Below are 19,661 nucleotides of genomic sequence, written 5' to 3'. Positions count from 1 at the left end.
AAACAGTACGTATGGTCAGCCTACCTATCCTCCGTGAATCTGTCTAATCCCCTTTTAAAGTTGTCTTTGCCTGTGGCCATGCATCCTTTATTAGCAAATTCCACATTTTCATCCCTTGTTATATAAAGAAATATTTCCTTTTGTCCATCCTGAATCTACAGCCCATCAGCTTCATTGGATGCCCTTGAATTCTAGTATTTTGAGAGATGGAGAAAAAGTTCTCTTTCTCAACCGTCTCCACCCCCTGCATAATGTTATAAATCTCTATCATACCCCCCCCTTAGTTGTCTCTTTTCTAAACTGAAAAGTCCCAGACTTATTTTTGACAAAGAAACAATGTGAGGTATTTTACAGAACCAAATAAATATCAGAAGTGCCCACCTTTAACATCTGGCGAGCTATTTTTCCATTTTTCTTCTCGCTAGGTACTAGACAGTTACTTTATGATTTTATTTCAATAGAACAATACATAGCATTGCCAGTGATGCAATACAAAAGCAGCAAGTATTCAACCACATTCCAAAGAAACCTCTTTTGAATGCCTGTTTTGGATTTCTGATACAACATGCAAAGAAGGATTGTGTGACCCTCTCCTGTAGACAGATACGCAATAAATGTGTAGCGTATACATCTCTTCATGATGGAGTGCAAATGCTCCTATATTGTTGTGACAGCATGAAAAGATAAATGTAACTGACCCATATAGTTTTCAGTATTTGCGGGGATGGGAAATCCCCATTAGTGGATGAGGATTATACCCATGACCACTGGGCCATTAAGATGCTACTATAAACCCTTCAGTTTGGTTTGACGTGTTGTGAAAAGCTCCCTGGTTGCTTTAAGCTAGTTGTTCACTATAAGCTGGGGTTTTCAAGCAGTCAAATTCAAAGCAACGCTCACATGCCAAAGCTTTGTGTGCATCAGCCTTACATTAGGTTTCCTTGAATTTCAGTTCTAGAGAGATTACCATGTGAGTCTGTTGCAACCAAAATAAATAGGAATCTTGTAACACCTTAGAGTAACACATTTGATTCCATTGTTACCCTTTCAGCTTAATCCCTGTCAGCAAAAAGAGCCAGGTTTTAATGCTATTAGTGGCCTCTGAGTTATTAATTGCCGGCATTCAAGCCTGAAGAGAAACAACCAAAACAGAATTTTTGCAAGTGGGAACCTGCAAGGACTTGCAGGGTGAATTTCCTTCTCCCCCACTATTTCCTCCTTTCCCTTCCTTGAAAGCCTTTCTCCTTTCCTGCCTCCTCTCTTTCCCATCCACCAGCCACCCTACCTATATCTTCTCCCCATCTTCAGTTTTTCACCCTATTCTAGTCCTGGCACCCTGTATGCAGGAAAACTATGGCTAGTTGCATGGTGCTGGTTTCCAGGGTGGGCCCAGTTGCACAGTGGGGAACTTGTAAGGACTATTTCCTCTTTCCCTCCACCTGACAATCCCACATCCTCAACCATCTCTGCTTCCTTCTCTCCTTCCCACCCACAAACCAATCTTTTATCTGCTCCCCATCTTCAGCCCTGCCCACAAAGAAGGGAAGGAGAGAAGAAGAGGCAATCTATCTGAGCCTGCCTAACCAATTAGTAGGGTTGCCAGGTTGGGAAATACCTGCAGATTTTTGGGGCAGAGCCTGAAAAGGGCGAGGTTTGGGGAAGGGAGGGACTTCAATGCCACAGAGTTCAATGGCCAACGCTGCCACTTTCTCCAGGTGAATGGATCTCTATCAGCTGGAGATCAGTTGTAATAGCAGGAGATCTCCAGCTACTACCTGGAGGTTGACGACCCTACTTAAAAACGTGTTAGTCTTTTAGGCACCCCAAGACTCCTGTTAAGTCTTACTGGGTTTCAGTAGGCTGTACGGATTTCATTGAGGAAGTGGAATTTGCAGTAGCCAGTAATACGGAGATGAAGGCCACTGAGCAAAACTGGAGTAGGAGGTTCAGTCATTCCACCCAACCACCACTCAAACTGCTGTAAATTGTGCATGGGGTGGGGGCAGTGATGAATACTGTTGACCCACGCAACACTACATATTTTTCAGATACTTTCCAGTTCCACACTTCCTGTTTTATGTTTTGTTTTGCTTTGACTCTCCTTTGACCATGACCTTTCCTGTTATTTTTTATGATGTCGTATTTTGTTAGCTCTCAGATCTCAGCTTCACACTATGCTATTAAAATAGTTGCTGTAAGACAATGACATTAAAGAGGAAGAGGAAGTAATTCCATTCATAGTCTGATTTAGGTACACTAAAAGGATGACTAAATTGTAACTTCAGCATCACAGAGCTGCAGATGTTTAGTGTTTTAAGAAACAACATGCTGGAGTCGAAACAACATAAAAATATAGTTCCGGATTAGCGATTAGTAAAATTAATTAAACTGGCCTTCTCTAATTTCAGACTGGAAAAAGAACGGACGTCCAGTAGCCAAAAAAGGCTTGAATCCTAAAAGAAGTGTTGAAACTTCAAATTTCAGCCCACCAACTGTTTTCAAAGTTCAGATGAAGGCCAGTGACCAGAAAGGTGGTTAACGTTGTTCAAACAGAGAGACTAAGTACAGCTTGCCAAATTGATTGTGTTCCAGACTAGCATACACACTCCAATAATTTTGCTATGCTCCAGAGAACATCAAGTCGCTCAGATCACTCAATTAGCCAGATGCTCGGATGATGCATCTTTTTATTACTAAAATGTCCTAACAAAGGAAGATGGAAGATACCTGAACTGAGTAAGCCAGCATTCTGGATCTGATATTTTCCTTTCACTTACAGTCTGGTACATCTAAATCTGCCTTGAGTCTTAGCAAGAAAGATGGGCTATAAATAAAGTAAATTAATTAATTAATGAGCAGTACACTTCTGGTTTTATCCACTGCAGGAACGAATGCAAGCCTTTAGTACTTAATATCAAGACAGCTAACATTTAGAGCCGAGATAGATGCTTCAGTTTTACATAGTGCCTCATTCTGAATGACTAAACTATATTTCTTAGGTTTTACTGGTTACAGAAATCGTTTTTTCTTTATCTCTAATAAAATGCCCATTATCTGAAATTCTGTTATCTTGCCTGTGATTACTGGAATTGTGAAACTGATATTATGGCTGGCAGCTCTCAATATACACAACCCTCCCAAGCTACCATGTAACTACCACATCAGTGAACCATGGGAGAATCTCTCTTTTCTCTCCTTTCTCGCCTTCCTACCACTGTCTTGTCTTTTTCTTTCCCACTGTCTCACCCAGGTCTTCTTATCAGGCATGTAACTGTTGATCTTTAATCACCTTCTCGCCCACCTCTTCCCCTCTCATCCATCACTGTATCCCCCACAATGAACAGGTGACACATGCAGGGTGGCTTTGCAAAAAATTGATCAGCATCTTTACAGTGCTTTATCTTGTGCTTTCCTTGCAGAAATGCCAAGAAGGTTTTTTCCGAGCATTTTCAGGAGAATGCACTCCTTGTAATTGCAACAATAATGCATACAGATGTCTCGATGGATCGGGAGTTTGTTTGGTAAGTAGCCTTTCCTGAGTACTAAATCTACAAATGACTTTCTGTGCAGAGAGAGTCTTAAAATAGACTTGTAATGACATCTGGAGGGAAAATTCAGATCATTAACAGAATCTCTGCATTTCCCCACTTTCTCCAGTGCATTAGGAGAACTACAAAATGACCGATTTATGCATGCATATTCACTCTTGATGTCTGCAGCATCATGAAATATAAGACTATTGAACAACTCCGCTGGATCAGACCAAAATTCCATTTAATCCAGCATCCTATTTCCCACATATGTTCTCAAATGGCCTTGGAACAAAGCACTGAGGCTGAAGCCTCCCCCTGTTTTTGCTGCCGCCACCACCACCCTGCAGATCATATTCAAAGGAACAAGACCTCTGAACACTTCCATTTAGCCGCAGTGATGTCATCACAGATTAACATCAAAGGCAAAACTTTCATATCACCTGAGTAAACAAGTATGCAATCCATTGCAGAATTAACCCAGTCCAGGGCCATTCATTTCAATGGACTTGGACTGGAGGACTGTGCTTTAAGTTATATGACTCTGCTTTTAGGGTCCAGGGATTCCCATTTTGGAAGAGAAGAACAAGAAGTAATTTTTATCCAGATCAGATTGCCTATTGAATCTAGATGTTCTTCTCGATATCTCTACCCTTACAATGTTTGCCTTTTGCTCATCTCTTTCAGGCACTTGAGGGACCTAGGTAGAAAGTTTATTGGTCAGAAAATGGGATTTCTAAACTTCATACAGCTCCCATAATTTCTAGTCCTAGCCCTTACATCCTTAGTTTTTCCATTAATTAAAATGTAATTCCCAAATCCCCAAGGACACCCTCTCACTACCCAAATACATCACCCTCCTGGGGGGTGATTTTTGAGTACATTACATTTCTTCTGTTAGATCTTGGGCTCATTGATTACTTCTGGCTAGCAGCAAGAAATCATCTTAACAAAAGACTGTTTGTGGCATTCATAGCAATAAACTAGCAGGGAGCCTGGCTTTATGATGTGTGGATGAGAGGCTCCGCAAGTGCCACACTTGACTTTTCCCAAAGTTAAAGTAAAGTACTTAGAGATACTTGGGGTTAAAGATACATCTGCTGGTAGTGACCCCAGTTACTGAGAATCAAACCTTCCCTGCCTTTATATGCCTACCTCATTGTCTGCATACTGGGCCCTAAGTTCTATTTCTGTTTTAAAAACATGGGTGGATGGAATGCTTACATTTTCTTTGCTGAATACTGATACATGTTTTGCATAGAGCTTATTTGAGCTATTTGGATTAAAAGTATACTAAAAGGATTAAGAATATCTTGGAAAATCATGGAATATGAATGAATAACTTAAATGTAGGTTTTTGCAGACAGATGGATGTGCATATAATCACTACAGATGTGGCTGAAATGCATAATTACCTGGTTTGGTATATATCCAACTCCTAATATTTAGCTGTATTACAAAATAACTCTACTGCTAAGAAGCTAGCTGTTACCAAGTTTCAATTGGCAGAGAGATTCAAGTGGATTTAGTACCACTGAAGTTAGTCCCTGAGTTCATTTGGAGCAAGTTGTCATCTAAAACTCAGGTCATTTATGCATGGAGTTTTACCTGAGATTCGTTGCTGGCTAGACCCACACTTTCCAGTTGTGAATCTCTGCACCAAGCTCTCTCCAAGCTCAAATCAAGTCCCACCCCTTTAAATGCTACTTTGTAATTGGCTTACTTCGCAGTGCTCACTGTGAGAGAAGATTTCCCCACCCCAAAACCCAATTGCCACATAAAGAAGCATTTTAAGAACATGTACATGGCCTTATAGGGTTGCCAACTTTTTCACAGCATCTGAAGATCTACTGGAACGACATTGGATGTCCACACTACAGATATCAGTTCCCTCTGGTGAAAATGGCAGCGAGGGTGGACTTTTTGGCATTATCCCCAGCAGAGGTCCCTCCACTCTCAAAACCCTGCCATCTCCATGCTGTAGCCCCAACCTCCAGGTACTTCCCAACCTGGAGTTGGCAACCCTAGTCCCTGGACTGATACAAATGAAAATTATAATTGGTAACCGGTCTATATGATGCAATCTAAAATGTATTATTTTATTAAAAGAGCCCAAAGATACTACCAATATATTATAATATAAAGTATATATCATTCATTTTAAAACATTATTTTAAGCTTAAATAAAAATACAGATCAATCATGCAGAGAGCTTAAAAACTGTACCTAGTTGATAAATTACCACACTGTAGTGCCCCCAAGGACAAGGAATAATTCCCTATAGAACATAAATCTTCTACATGCAACTATAATATTGCTGCATACATCAAGTGCTTGATTCCTTCATTAAAATTGTTCAATCTATTTTTAATACATGGGACATTAAATATTACAGACAAAGAAAGTAGTCAGCACATTTTCAGCTGTGTATAAGCTTTAATACACATTACAGAGAGCCAGATTGCTTCACCTACAAAAGTTCATTAATCAGCTGCGTAGGACAAATTGATAACTCATCTGTAGGATGTGAAAAGGAATGACTTGCACTCAGTTTTGACTTTAGAACAGCACGATCAACAAATGCTGAAGACATCTTAGATGTAGGAATTTAGCTTTTTACTAATCAATTTTTGTTAACTAAGCAACCTTAATTTTTTTTAAAAGTGAAAATAGTGATTTGCATAGAATTGCTATCCTCCAGGGGGGACCTGGAGATCTTCTGGAATTACAGCTGATCAGTTCTCATGGTGAAAATGGCTGTTTTAGAGGGTGGACTCTATGACATTATACCCCACTGAGGTCCCACCCCTCCCCAAACCCTGCTTTCCTCAGGCTTTACCTCCAAATCTCCAGGAATTTCCCAACCCACAGTTGGCAATTCTACATCCTGATCAGTCAGGTTTATGTAACCTTAGCCATTTGAACTGAAGATGAAGTATTCCTACCCATTTTTCCTCTTGCAAGCACTGAAAAAGGCCTATTTGAAAGGTGGTTTTGAAATTTAAGATTACAGTTCTAACAATTTCTGCATTTTACCCAATTACTCTATGTTTGCATGGAAGTCTGTATTCCTAACTGGAACCGAGTTAGCTAATTGTTGGCATGCCATTTACCTAGGATAAGAACAACAGTCTCTCACAAAAAAAAAATATTCCTGATTATTATGCTTCATTATCAACTGAGAAATTATTTGATAGTACTCCGCTTCCGTGCAAACTCCAAATTTCAGCTAGCCAGCACTTCTGCACTCATGCAGTTACCTGAGTTCTATTGCTGTCCTAAGCTGAAGAGAAACAGGTGCTGTATTTAACAATGGCTGAAGCAGGAATGATATATGTGTGTTCCAGACAGCAGAAGGCATTATGTGACCACTCATCGTTTATTCATGTGTCGCGCTAAAATTAGACGTTTGCATGATTAGGGAAGGGAGTTTTCCTTCTTATTCCTCATTTGCTTCATTACACTAAAGCAGGCTGATTCTCTCTCCATTCCATGAGGGTAGGATAGGGTTGCCAACCTCCAAGTACTAGCTGGAGATCTCCTGCTATTACAACGATCCCCAGATGATAGAGATCGGTTCACCTGGAGAAAATGGCAGCTTGGGCAATTGGACTCTATGGCATTGAAGTCCTCCCCTCCCCAAACCCCACTGTTAGGCCGTTGCTGTGTCAGGCCTGATCCCTTGACATGACTCCGTCAGGCCTTTGCTGGTTCAGGCCTGGCTCTGGCTCCGTGTCAAAAGACCTTGATTCTCATGCCTGTAAATACTGTGTACCCTTCCCTCCGTCGGGCTTCCCGCAGCTGCCTAGTTGTTTGGTCTACTCTTCATGGGAACTCTTATCTTGGCTTTACCTCACTGGTTTACTTTTGTGGCTAAAGGGTTTTTAAGTGCTTTAAAGTGCTTTCCCTATTGGGGTCATTAGCAGCCTTCCTCTGTTTCTATACAGTCAGTCCTTATATTTACCTTTTTGCTCCTAATAAAGTATACTGCTTCAGGATCACCTGCCTGAGTGTGTTTGCTTTTGGGATGCTACAGGTAAACGCCTGATTCTGACACCCACCCTCCCCAGGCTCTGCCCCCCAAATCCTCCTGCCGGTGGCAAAGAGGGACCTCTCAACCCTAGGGTGGGAAGTTCGGGGCAATCAGGGCAGATGATTTTCACTCTAGAAACAGAAAGTGAACAATAGGGTTGCAACAGTGCTAGTTCCAACACACCAACAATGCAAGCTCCCAGCTTTACTTTGGTTGTTAACAACTGTTTTAAAGTAGGAGAATTTAAACAGCAATTTGGGGAGGTTGGGCGGGAAAGCTGAGAAGAAACTCGGGGGGAAGGTGCATGGAAGATACTGCATACCTTTTTGGAGCCCATGCAGTGTTGCAGTACCTTTCATGCACACACCCCAGTTCCTTTCCCTCCCAGCCTCCCCAAGCTGCTGTTTAAATTCTCCTACTTTAAAACTGGGAATTAGTCAAAAGTGCAAATTAAGGGGAAACTGTCATAATATATGTTCAGAGTTCCCACACACACATGCATGCCCGTTTCCTTTTAAAGTGTTCATTTGCCAAATCCACAAAGCTGGAGGAGTCTACTGTTTGAAAAGAAAACAGCAGAGAAAATTGGGTGCAAGAAGATGCATGTGAATGTACCAGACAAAATATGACATTTTAAAGCATCAGTGGGCTTGCATAACAATACAAGGTGATAGAATGAGCCCTTAATCAATTTCCAAAAAAAGCAATTTCCACTAAAAGCAATCACAAGATAGCTTGAATTAATTTTCTTCCGACTTGGTTTCTGGGGCTTGTAACTATGCATCTGTGATGCATAAGTGTCCGAGATCATGAATATTTGATTTCTGAATAAAGTGAACAACAACAGCATTTCAATCATTGCTAACGTAATTTCCCCTGAATCATATCTTACAAGGAATGACCCTTCTCTCCCTCTATCCTTAGTCAGCGTGCACATCAGTAAGCAGTTTTGACTCCAAGCAGGTGCCAAGTAAGGGAATGATTCATTTCAAGTGTGTCCGATTGGCAACTCTGCATGCCAACCATGTCTTTGATTAAAGGAAATGCAGGAATTGTACTCGGAGCCACTGCCCTGGCTTTCAAGATATGCCTCCAGTGATAGCCGAATCTTGTAGACTGCTTTGTCAACACTGTCTGGCAGCCCACAATTGCTGTTCAAAATATCTCCATTTGCCATGCGTTGCCAGTTACGAGCACTTTCAGTTTAATCAGTCAATATTTGGAAAGGTTGTGGTCTGGCCTTTTCATTCCACTTGCCAAGCCTAAATAATTTCTGCCAAGTCTGCATTAAGAAGCAGCTGCTAACTTTTATATTGCAGGATTGCCAAAGAAACACAACTGGAGACCACTGTGAAAAGTGTCCAGATGGCTATTTCGGGGATGTTACCACAGGACTGCCTACCTTCTGCCAACCTTGCCCTTGTCCCTTGCCGTTGGTTGCCAAGTAAGTGAAATAGATGTAATCATTTGATTGTTATTCACTCTGATAACTCTGATAACTTCCTGCTGAGTTCCATTGTACTTCATGGGGGACAAGGAAGAGGTGCTGTATAGCTAGTCAAAGGAGCAAGATTATTTTAAAATATTTGTTTTTTTCAGTCAGTCTGAGTTTTTTTCAGCCACAGCAGTAAAAAGAAAGAAAGAAAGAAAGAAAGAAAGAAAGAAAGAAAGAAAGAAAGAAAGAAAGAAAGAAAGAAAGAAAGAAAGAAAGAAAGAAAGAAAGATGTATTTAAGTAAGCTTTTAGGTTTTTTTAAATGTTCATCATTATGATACTATGCATACTAAATATAATGCATATATTTAGGGATCAGATGTGTAACCCCATCACACCGCTAGTGAAGACTGTAGTTGGCCCAGTTCAAAATGTGTGGCCTGGAAAGATGGCTTTCTATGTAGCTCAGTAGTATAGCTCTTACTTAACACATACAGTCTCAGGATCACTCCGTGGAATCACCACTTGTACCAAGTCTGGAAAAGATCTTTGCCTGAATTTCTGGAATAGTTGCTGGCACCGACTGAAGTAGGCGGATCAATGGTTTGGTGGCCTAACATAGAACACATGTTGTCATGAATGTTCATAGTGAGGAGATATAATGCACATAAATACATGGTGGAAACAGGGATTTTGTACAGTAACTGGTGAATATACACATTCCAAATGGGTACTCTGTGGAATTTTGTTGCTTTATCATATTCATGTCCATGCCTCAAACCTAAATGCTAATATGTACAATGGCAGTTGTGCAGTTTTCCTATAATATGCAGTTTTGGAGTGTATCAGAACTAAGGTAAACTACCCTGAGTTCTTTGAAGAAGGGTGGGATAAAACTGCAATAATTAGATAGATGTAAATTGTCCAGCATAAGAGTACTGAACACATGAAGCTGCCTTATAGCAAATCAGACCTTTGGTCCATCAAAGTCAGTACTGTCTACTCAGACAGGCAGCGGCTCTCCAGGGTCTCAGGCAGAGGTCTTTCACATCACCTACTTGCCTAGTCCCTTTAACTGGAGATGCCGGGGATTGAACCTGGGACCTTGATGCTCTACCACTCAGCCACGGCCCCTCCCCATTTCCCTCTGAGGAAATGGTATCCACTTCTTTCCCAAAGGCACTTCTTCCCTTCTTAGTGTTGCTGAACTGTACCACATCTACCAACAGAATACAAAATTCTGGATGGTGCTGAAACACACAGCAAAGAGCAAATTATCTTTCCCCCAGAGCAAGATAGACCCTTCAATATGATGGCAAATTGCATTTTCAGGCAGTATTAACACAGAATCCATTGCCATTTGTCTGATGTAACGTCTGAACATTTATGAGATACAAAATGAAAATGTGGGTTCCCATCTTTCTAAATCCCACTGAATCCGTAAATTATTTTTATCTGCTAAACTGAAGACTTGCAAGGGTATTTCATGTTCTTCTGAGGTTTTGTTGTTGTTAATTACCCTTGCTACTAAGTCATTTATTATAACTTAATTCTCTCATGAATCAATTCAGTTTGCTGGCACTGCAAAAACACATTGTGAAGGCCAGGTGTTCAAGACAATTGTAAATCAAAAAACATTTTTCATTTACTTTCATTTGGTATAAGTTTCGGCATATTTAGGTGTACACTTCCAAAAATATTTGCCATCCTGAGCATCTTATATCTGTACCAGCCTCAGCAAAGCTAATATTACATTTGTAGGCAATATGATAGTAAAATTTGTAGTCAATTTTAATAATGCATGTATTTACTTGTTTGGGATATTTGTAATCCACAATCTAAATGTGCCCCTTTTTTTTCAGTTCCCTCCAGGATGCTAGATCAAAAGGTTTATCATGCATTTGTTGTGAAATGAAATGCATGCTTGGCATGCTAAACAAGCGTCAGGGTTTTCAGTTTCATAGACCTGATGCAGTGATATAAGCTACCTCCTCTCCTCATGTAAATAAATGAAATGGCATGGATCATTCATTCATTTCATTTATTATGGCCATTTGACCAGCATTATAAAAATACAGCTTCTTGGCCTTTTGGCTGCAAGCATTCTCTAATAATGGCATGGATCTATAATTCTTTCAGCTTAACCCCTGCCAGCAGAAAGGTCCAGGTTGTATTGCTATTAGTGGTTACACAGTTGTTGCCCTATTCAAACCTGAACGGACACTTAAACAACAACCCCCTTCCCGGCAATTTTAATGTAAAGGCGGGAAACAGGGTTGCCAGTCCCCCAGAGGGGGTGAGGGATCCAGCAGATCAGCTGGTTACAAGTGGGATCCTGGTCTAGATTTTGTCCCTTCTTTCCACCAAACAGCCGGACAACAGGATTTCAGTTTTTCCTCAAAGGTCTGCGTATACTTAGCTCTGACTTTTCCAGATGCTTTCTGATTAGAGCCATGTGTCTCCCTTCAAATACAAAAGATGTTTTGTGGAATGTGTTTTAAACATTGTTGTATAAATATGAATCTGCCCTTAGAGCATTTAATATTTCAGCATTCTGCTTTTAAAAATTATCTAAAAATAGGGTTGCCAGGTCCCCCCCTGGCCACCAGTGGGGGATAGGAGGGGTAGGGTTGCTAGATCCAGATTGGGAAAGATTTGGGGATGGATCATGGGGAGGACAGGGACCTCAGAGGGGTACAATGCCATAGAGTCCACCCTCCAAAGCATCCATATTCTCCAGGGGAACTAATTTCTGTAGTCTGGAGATGAGCTGTAATTCTGGGGGATACCAGGTCCTACCTGAAGGCTGCCATCCCGATCTCAAAAGCATAAAATAAGACATCTCATTGCTAATGTCGTTCACAAATCATTTGTCTGAGTTTAAAAAGAGGAAGATATGTTTATTATTTGTCTCATTCTTTCTCCGTTCCCTTCGTAGTGTGAGGATATTGCTAGAATAATGAAAGCAGAATTTGATTTAATATCTGGAAAGTGTGAGAGAAATTTAGTTTCCCATTCCAGTTTGGAGCAAAGCAACTAGCCTTGTGAATAACCAACAAGGGATTTATAAAACCCGACCAATACTGTATTCAGATCTCTAAGCTGGCAGATTCATTATATACACAGTTGTTCCTGGGATTCATCTGAGTGATTTTTTTTTTGGGGGGGGGGGTCTGGCCAGACTATCTTCATATCTGATATCCTGGGAACTTGTGGGAGACTTCCTATTAAAGAACTTTGTATCATTTGTATTGGAACAACTGTCCACCAGCTGCTCCAAACTCTAGCAGATGTGTTTAAGATTTTTATCCTCTAGAAATGTTGTGGCCAATTTTTTAAACTTACTCTCTTATAAAATGTTTAGGAAGATTTTTGGCCTGCTTTTTTAAGTTCAAAAGAGTGGATTCTTTAAGGATGTTGAAATCTTAACTCATGTAAAACAAGCATAACAGATTTCACCAGTGCTGAAGCTCTGCTGGAATAGTGTCATTAAATTGTTTCAAAAGGCAATGTGTGAGTATTGTTTTTCATGAAGATCTCATTTTGAATTCTTACCAACTCTATAAATGTCTCCAAACAAGGAAACAAATGCACTCATTTTTATTCTGCAGAGTTTTCTCCTAGAAATGCAGATGGAAACTGAAGATAAGCTAGAATCATTGGTGCCTTTCTGTTGTGGGAAAAATAATGCCCAGACCAGATTCATCGTTTGTATTCTATCCACTACCAAATGACTGGCTAAAATCCTACCACAAATAATAAAGAGTATCAACCTTTAAAAAACTAACAGTACAGTCTTAAGCAGAGTTATATTCTGCTTAGCCAATTGGCTTTAATGGGCTTAGAAGCATGCAACTCTGCTTAGGAGTACACTGTAATTAATTTATTGTAGCATAAGCTGTCATGGACCACAGTCTACATGAAATAGGCATCAAGGTGGGTAGGCACCTTACTTCATTAAACAATTATTTTCATTAAACATTAAACAATGGGATATCCAGTTCTTCCCTGTCTGGTGGTCCAGCTGTCAGATTGCCAACTCTGGGTTGGGAAATTCTTGGAGATTTGGGGGTGGAGCCTGGGGAAGTCAGGGTTTGGGAGGGAACCCAGTGGGGTGTAATTCCATAGAGTTTACTCTGCAAAGCAGCCATTTTCTCCTGGAGAACTGATCTCTGTAGTTTGAAGATCAGTTGTAATTCTAGATCTCCAGGCCCCATCTGAAGACTGGCAACCCTGTGTGGTGTGATAAATAGCCAGGTTATGAGAGGCTGGGCTTGGGGCAGAAAGAACTTCTGGGACATTTTCCTCTCCAGTCCCTCTCCCCCAAGATTGCCTGGCTGGCAGTGGCAGGGGAGGCTTGGAGCAGATGAATGCACAAAATATGTGTAATTCCACTGATAGTTAACTATCTTCTCAAAAAATTCCTTTTTATCAGTTCTTGGAGGTTATCCGGGCTGTCTGACCATGGCAGGCATCTTCAGAGGAGTAACACTGACCTTCAGTGTTACTCCTCTGAAGATGCCTGCCACAGCTGCTGGCGAAACGTCAGGAAAGAAAATACCAAGACCACGGTCACACAGCCCGGATAACCTACAAGAACTGATGAACTCTGATCGTGAAAGCCTTCGACAATATTTTAATTCCTTTTTAATTCAACTTCAGCTTTGCAGTTTCCTGTTACAGAAAAACAGGTGTGGTGCGCTGTATGTGCAAAGAAAACTATGCTGGGCCAAACTGTGAAAGGTAAGCAAAATGCTAATTTGCATTCCTGGCTAGTAATTGCCGTGCCTCTAAAATTAGTTTGCATATGGTTGAGAAAGTTCATGTACGCAGTATAGACTAAATTAGTATTAAAACATAAGTACAACCCACTATATCTGTAAGAGTTGCCAGCTGGTATAGAAGGTTAAACCAGTGTGGCGTAGTGCTTAGCATGTTGAACTAGGGCTTGGGGGAAATAGATTGAAATCCAAGATCACTCACATTGTTTCTTTAGTGACAGTATAGTATTTTCACAGGTTGTAGAGACAGTAAAATGCACATAAAAACCTATGCCTCCATTGTAAGCCTAAAGCTCCGATATGTGCTCATCTCCATCTTGTTCTTTGCTTCCCTGTTCTACATACCATCCATGAAAAAACCCCTATCCTGTCACTATAAATACAGGTTGCTGTTGGGCATGCCAGTGTTTACCTGCCAGGTGTTCTTATTTTATATCAAAGTTGCCTTGCTGGGAGCTGGAACTGTTTGTGTGCTGTGGTGTTTTTTAAAACTCTAAAATATTTTGGTTTAGGGTGGGTTTTTTTAGCTGATCCCTTCACTGGCCAGTTGCAGTTATTAGTTTCTACTGCTCTATTGTGACACTGGCTTTAATAATTGTATTGATCCTGATATTGGGGGTGCTGTTGTAGAAATAACTGCTGGCTTTATACAGGACTTAGAGCCCACTGCTGAAAGGGAGGGGGTAGATCCGCAGCTGCCGGGAGCGGCGCAACAGCACTGCCTCCTCAGAGGTTTCCTGGCCGCCACAGAGGCAAAAAATGAATTAAAAAAATAAAAAACAAAGGAAAAGGGGGAAATGCCCCATTGCACAAAGTGAGGCTGCGCTATCAAAAAAAGGCCATGCTGCAGCTCAAGGGGGTGTTCCCGGGGTGAATGGTGTTCAGAAGCTACCCAGAGGCAGATCCTCCCCCGGGTACACCCCCACACACACACACGCTGGCATGGGCTTTCCCTTCCAGGAGATCTCTGTCGGCATGGCTGTGCTGGTAGCAGGGGCTGGTGGGTCCCAGATGCCGGTGTGTTTACCCCTGCGCTGGCGTAGGTGCCACCTTATTCCATAATAAGGTGGCACCTATGCCAGCACGGGGTCACACTGGCTCCTAAGGAGCTTTGCCCCCCCCTTCAGGAATGGTCTGCCCATGTGCTTGCATTTTGATTATGTGAACACTGCTTCAAGCAATTCTTGGCAAAGCAATTAATAAATGACAAGTGGGGACCCTCAAGGAACTTGCATGGAGGGGGCATCCCATCCCCCCCACCTTTCCTTCCTCCCCTCTCTCCAACTCCTTTTCTTTCATGCATGCTCTCCCTCACTTTCTCTCTCCCCCCACCCCTTCTTCCCTGAAACTCATGGCCTCTTGCTTCTGTGCCCCCCAACTGCCCCTTTGCCATCCCCTGTCCTTCCCCCTTCTAACCCATACGCATACCAACCTTTTGGCTCTTGACCTTCGCCCTGCTCCCCTCCCAACCCCTCCCCATGTGGTGGCAAGCTGAGACTCTTCTTCTCTGCCTCCCTGCAACATGGCCAAGGGGAAGGGGCAGCAAATGATCTCTCTTTCTCTCCCACCCTCCTCCTTGGGTGCCTGCCTAAATTCAAAGAACAGTTCTCTGTGCTTGTTTTTTTTAGGATTTTTCTGCAAGCCTGGGGGTTATCCCAAGTTTGGAGAAAAGTCTCTGTTCTGTCAATGTGGCCCCGATCCGCAGATTTAGATATCTGCAGATGGAGGCCACATGTGGCTATTGGAAATATAGATAAAAAGGAGAATGCTTGGCATACTTGGGGATTATGAACAATTTATGTTGTCTACAAACATGAAAATGAATTGATGAGAACTTTGATGGTAATACCTTAAATATTCTATGGCAGCACATACCACTTGACCCCATGGAAAATACTGGTTTAGACTGCTATCTTTAAAACACCCTTGTTAACCTAAAACTGAGAGTTCGTTTACGTCTCTCATGTGTTGGGGGATATGACGTAACCTGCTGTGAACAAGAAGTATGGCTCCTGCACTTCTGTGTTATCTGTTTCCAGTATCCAAGGTCTTAAGAGCATATCTGTAAGCCGTTCTTAATAGCTAGAGTGCAAAAGAAGATGCCAAGATAAACAAAACAAATTTTGTTTCATGAACAGACAGAATCCTTTAAAAAAAGACTTCTCAATCCGACATTTGTGTGTGTGGGGGGGGGGGGGTGAAGTGCCTTCAAGTCGCAGCTGACTTATGGTGACCCCTTTTTGAGGTTTTCATAGTAAGAGACTAGAGGTGGTTTGCCAGTGCCTTCCTCTGCAACCATGGTATTCCTTGGTGGTCTCCCATCCAAATACTAACCGGGGCTGGCCCTGCTTAGCTTCTGAGATCTGACGAGATCAGGCTCGCCTGGGCCATCCAGGTCAGGGCAGATCCATTTGTAAACAAACACAAATTGAAGATTATGTAGCCCATTTGGTATTGGCTAGCAAAGACACATCTTGGGGGAGCTATCCCCTAATCCCCTCTGCTGTGGGAACAATGTTTTTCAGCACCTGCAGCTAAGGCAAAACAACAGAGGCAGTTGGAGAATCAGCCTAGAACAACACTTCCTCATTGCCTGATAACCATTTCCAGGCCCCAAGAAGCTTTTAACTGTTGGGTCACTGCCCACTAAGACTTTGGAACTCACCGAATCTGGGACATCTTTGGCTGATTTTATGCTTCTGTTGTATTTGTTTATTTTATCTTTTGTGAGCTGCCTTAAGGATGTTTTTCATGGAAAAGCTGCATAAATGATGACCTAAATAAATAAATAAAATCGACTCAGCTAGGAGGTCCCTATGATAATCCCAGTTGAACCCAATTTCACTTTATGTTATAACTTCCTTTAAAAACTCCTTTCTAAAAATGAAGCATGTCAAAACAGTCAAGGAAATGACATGTATTAAAGCACTGAAGAGCCATTAGGTTGGGGATAACAAGAGCAGAAGAGGTATTTTCTGAAAGGGAAGATATTTTCTTCACTCTCCTTCCTCTTCATGTAGGGACGAATATTAGGATGGGCTAACATATATTCTGAGAAAAAGTGATATGACTAAATAATAGAAGGGTGATAACCCAGAAAAGATCAAGTGGCACATGCTTATTTTCTACTCTGAGACCTTTCTCTTTTCATGATACTCTTTTTCTACTCTTCTCATGATAGACCCGTATTTTATCCACTCTTGATTAGTAATGGTTAACAAAAGCAAGACAGATGTACAGCAAAGAACACCTTCTTGCTCCATATCCATAACCATATCTGGAAATCAGATATTCCTTTTTTTTGTGACAGGTACCACTTGTTTCAGTTTTTGCCACGCTGATCAAGTGGGTTATTTTCAGCAAGAAAATGGGCTTCTACTGAATAACAGGATAAAGACGACTCAGTCTTTGAGCCAGTAATTCACGTTTTGCCTACCACAAAATGCTAGTATAAATTGCCATTTATATAAGCTCTGTACATGGTGAGGCAATGAGTGGGAATCTCAAGCCCATATTCAGGTCACCACTTGTGGAACATCAAAGAAAAGTGGCAATCAGAATTACAGCCATGGATAATGTACTTACTTCAGCAATATATTTCAGAATATTGGTAGTTAAAAAGACAAAACATATTAAATACTAAATGTTACTAGATGGATCTGAGGTACATACGCAATACAACTTTTATCCAGAGTGTCAACAGAGGTAAACAGTTGTCCAATTATCGGCATTGTTGAGTTTCCGTGTTGTTTTTGTTGACTTGGCCATGCAGAAGGTCACCAGGCCAAAAGGTCAGAAAGATGTTACTACTGATCATTGTTGGATTTGTGTTTCATCCCAGGTGTGCCCCAGGTTACTATGGAAACCCCTTGGTGACTGGCAGCTCCTGTAAGAAATGTGACTGCAGTGGCAATTCAGACCCTAACTTGATCTTTGAGGATTGCGACGATGTGACAGGCCAGTGTCGCAACTGCTTACGCACTACCACCGGGTTCAATTGTGAATTGTGCGCTCCTGGTTATTATGGAGATGCCAAAGCTGCAAAAAACTGTACAGGTACCGTTTTCAATGATATGTGAAGCAAAACACTTTCAACAAGTTGTAGCAATTGACAGAGGCAGTCTCCCAACGGGGTAGGCTTCCCCCACTCACACACCCACAGCGCTTTTGGTGTTATTTTTAAAGGACGAGTTTAGCGATCGAATGCTGAGGGGAAAGCGATGCAGCCATGAAAGTGACCAGATTGCAGGGAAGATAGTGAAAAAACTCCAGAGTTATCCACTTCTGGTCAGTTTCATGGTCTCATGGCTTTCTGGTCAGTTTCATAGCAGCAAGGCTGACCGGGAGACCCACACTGCATGCAGGCACATTCAGAATTCGATTGCTAATCTTGCACATTAAAATTTTTTGGGAAGGAGCAAGGAATTTCCAGGCGGAAGGGAGAGGGAAGGCAGGAGGGGCGTGTGGAATCAACTGGGGAGGTTGGATGTGGATGTGGGTGGGTGTCAATGGGTGGTGGGGGGGAAACCCAAACGGAGCATTTCTGCATCTTGGGTGAAGCTGACGCAGAGTCGGCTTGAAAAAAACGGTTGCGGTAAAAGTGCTCATAAAAGAGCTGAAGAAAAGCTGAGGAAAAATTGGAGCTACTTCTTTAGGGGGCAAAACCCGTGCGGAAAAGAAGAACGCTGAAGTAGTTTGGGCCCAAAACTGACAAAAACCACACGTTCAGAATAACTCCTGGAGTTAGCAAGCCGAAACCCATCTAATACTATGTTCTGTGTCCAATGCTGTCCATTTAATATCTCTGGCAAACTTACAAATGGGGCATGAAGGAAAACATTTCCTTCCTTTGTTTGTCCCCAGCAACTAGTATTCAGAGATATACTGCCTCTGGACATGGAGGGTTTATTTAGCTATCAAGACTGAAAGCCACTGAAACATTAATGCCTGCATTTGTCAAGATTTTTTTTCAGGATTTTGCTCAAGAGGTAGATTAGAGCTGGAGGGATCTGCCTCTTGCCCTCACTCGCTGGCCCATTTGGCTGCAATGGCCACTGCAGCTAAGGCAGATTGGTAGGCTCACCCGGCTAATCCATAAAAGGCTTCTGTCTGCTTTTCAGTGTTTCATTCTCCATAGAATGAGTACACTGCAAATCTTTGAACAAATCACCCTTGGGAATGTTGCTAATTTTAGAAGCCATGATAAGACAAACTAGCCAGAAGATTTTAATGGGCTCTGAGAATGCAAGTTTTAGGACTGCACAGAGGTAGGTGATAATGTAATGCTATACACTGCCTCTTAATCTACAAAGCAATAAATAACTAAATTACTCAACTATGCAAGATTAAATAGGACTGTTTATTTTGCCACATATGTGTTAACAGCAATATGTTGAACTATATAAAAGAAATAAGACTCAGTTTATAATCTCTGTTGATTTTTCTCCGCAGCAGTTCACTGAAATTACTCCTTCTGTGAAAAGATTTGAGCATTCAAAAGTGCTATATAAATAACGAATGATTGTTTATTATTCCGTGGCAAGCTTCTGGCCTTCATTTATTTCTCACTAATAATTCCATTCATTTTGTGTTACCTCTCTGCTATTCTTGGCACAGAGTGGAATGCAAAGAAGGAGCAGCCATGTTAGTCTGTTGTACCAAATTAAAACAAATGTTGAAATAAATGTTTAGTTTTTTAGGTGCCACTATATTTTTGTTTTATAGCCATCTTCTTCAACTATCTGAAAACTAAGGGGAAATCACACAGATTCAAGTTGCACAGGCCAGACCACACTGGTTATCTTCCAGCCCAAGGGCTCATTAAAAAAAGAGAGAGAGAGAGAGAGCTGGGAATTCAGAGTACCTGATGAGTAGATTCTTATAA

The 19,661-nt window shown here is 41.5% G+C and overlaps 1 protein-coding gene across 1 annotated transcript in view; it reads left to right on the top strand.

Annotated features, from left to right (window-relative positions):
- Positions 1-19,661, top strand: part of LAMA4 (laminin subunit alpha 4) — a 123,717-nt gene that overhangs the window by 31,667 nt on the left and 72,389 nt on the right. The window contains exons 3-6 of the mRNA XM_056856368.1: positions 3,420-3,521; positions 8,883-9,007; positions 13,659-13,739; positions 17,619-17,833. Of these exons, the coding sequence (XP_056712346.1) occupies positions 3,420-3,521; positions 8,883-9,007; positions 13,659-13,739; positions 17,619-17,833 (523 nt within the window). The remainder of the gene's footprint in view (positions 1-3,419; positions 3,522-8,882; positions 9,008-13,658; positions 13,740-17,618; positions 17,834-19,661) is intronic.

The sequence above is a fragment of the Euleptes europaea genome, chromosome 10 (genome assembly GCF_029931775.1).
Source record: "Euleptes europaea isolate rEulEur1 chromosome 10, rEulEur1.hap1, whole genome shotgun sequence".
Taxonomy (NCBI): Eukaryota; Metazoa; Chordata; class Lepidosauria; order Squamata; family Sphaerodactylidae; genus Euleptes; species Euleptes europaea.
This window is presented reverse-complemented; position numbering and strand designations above follow the sequence as displayed.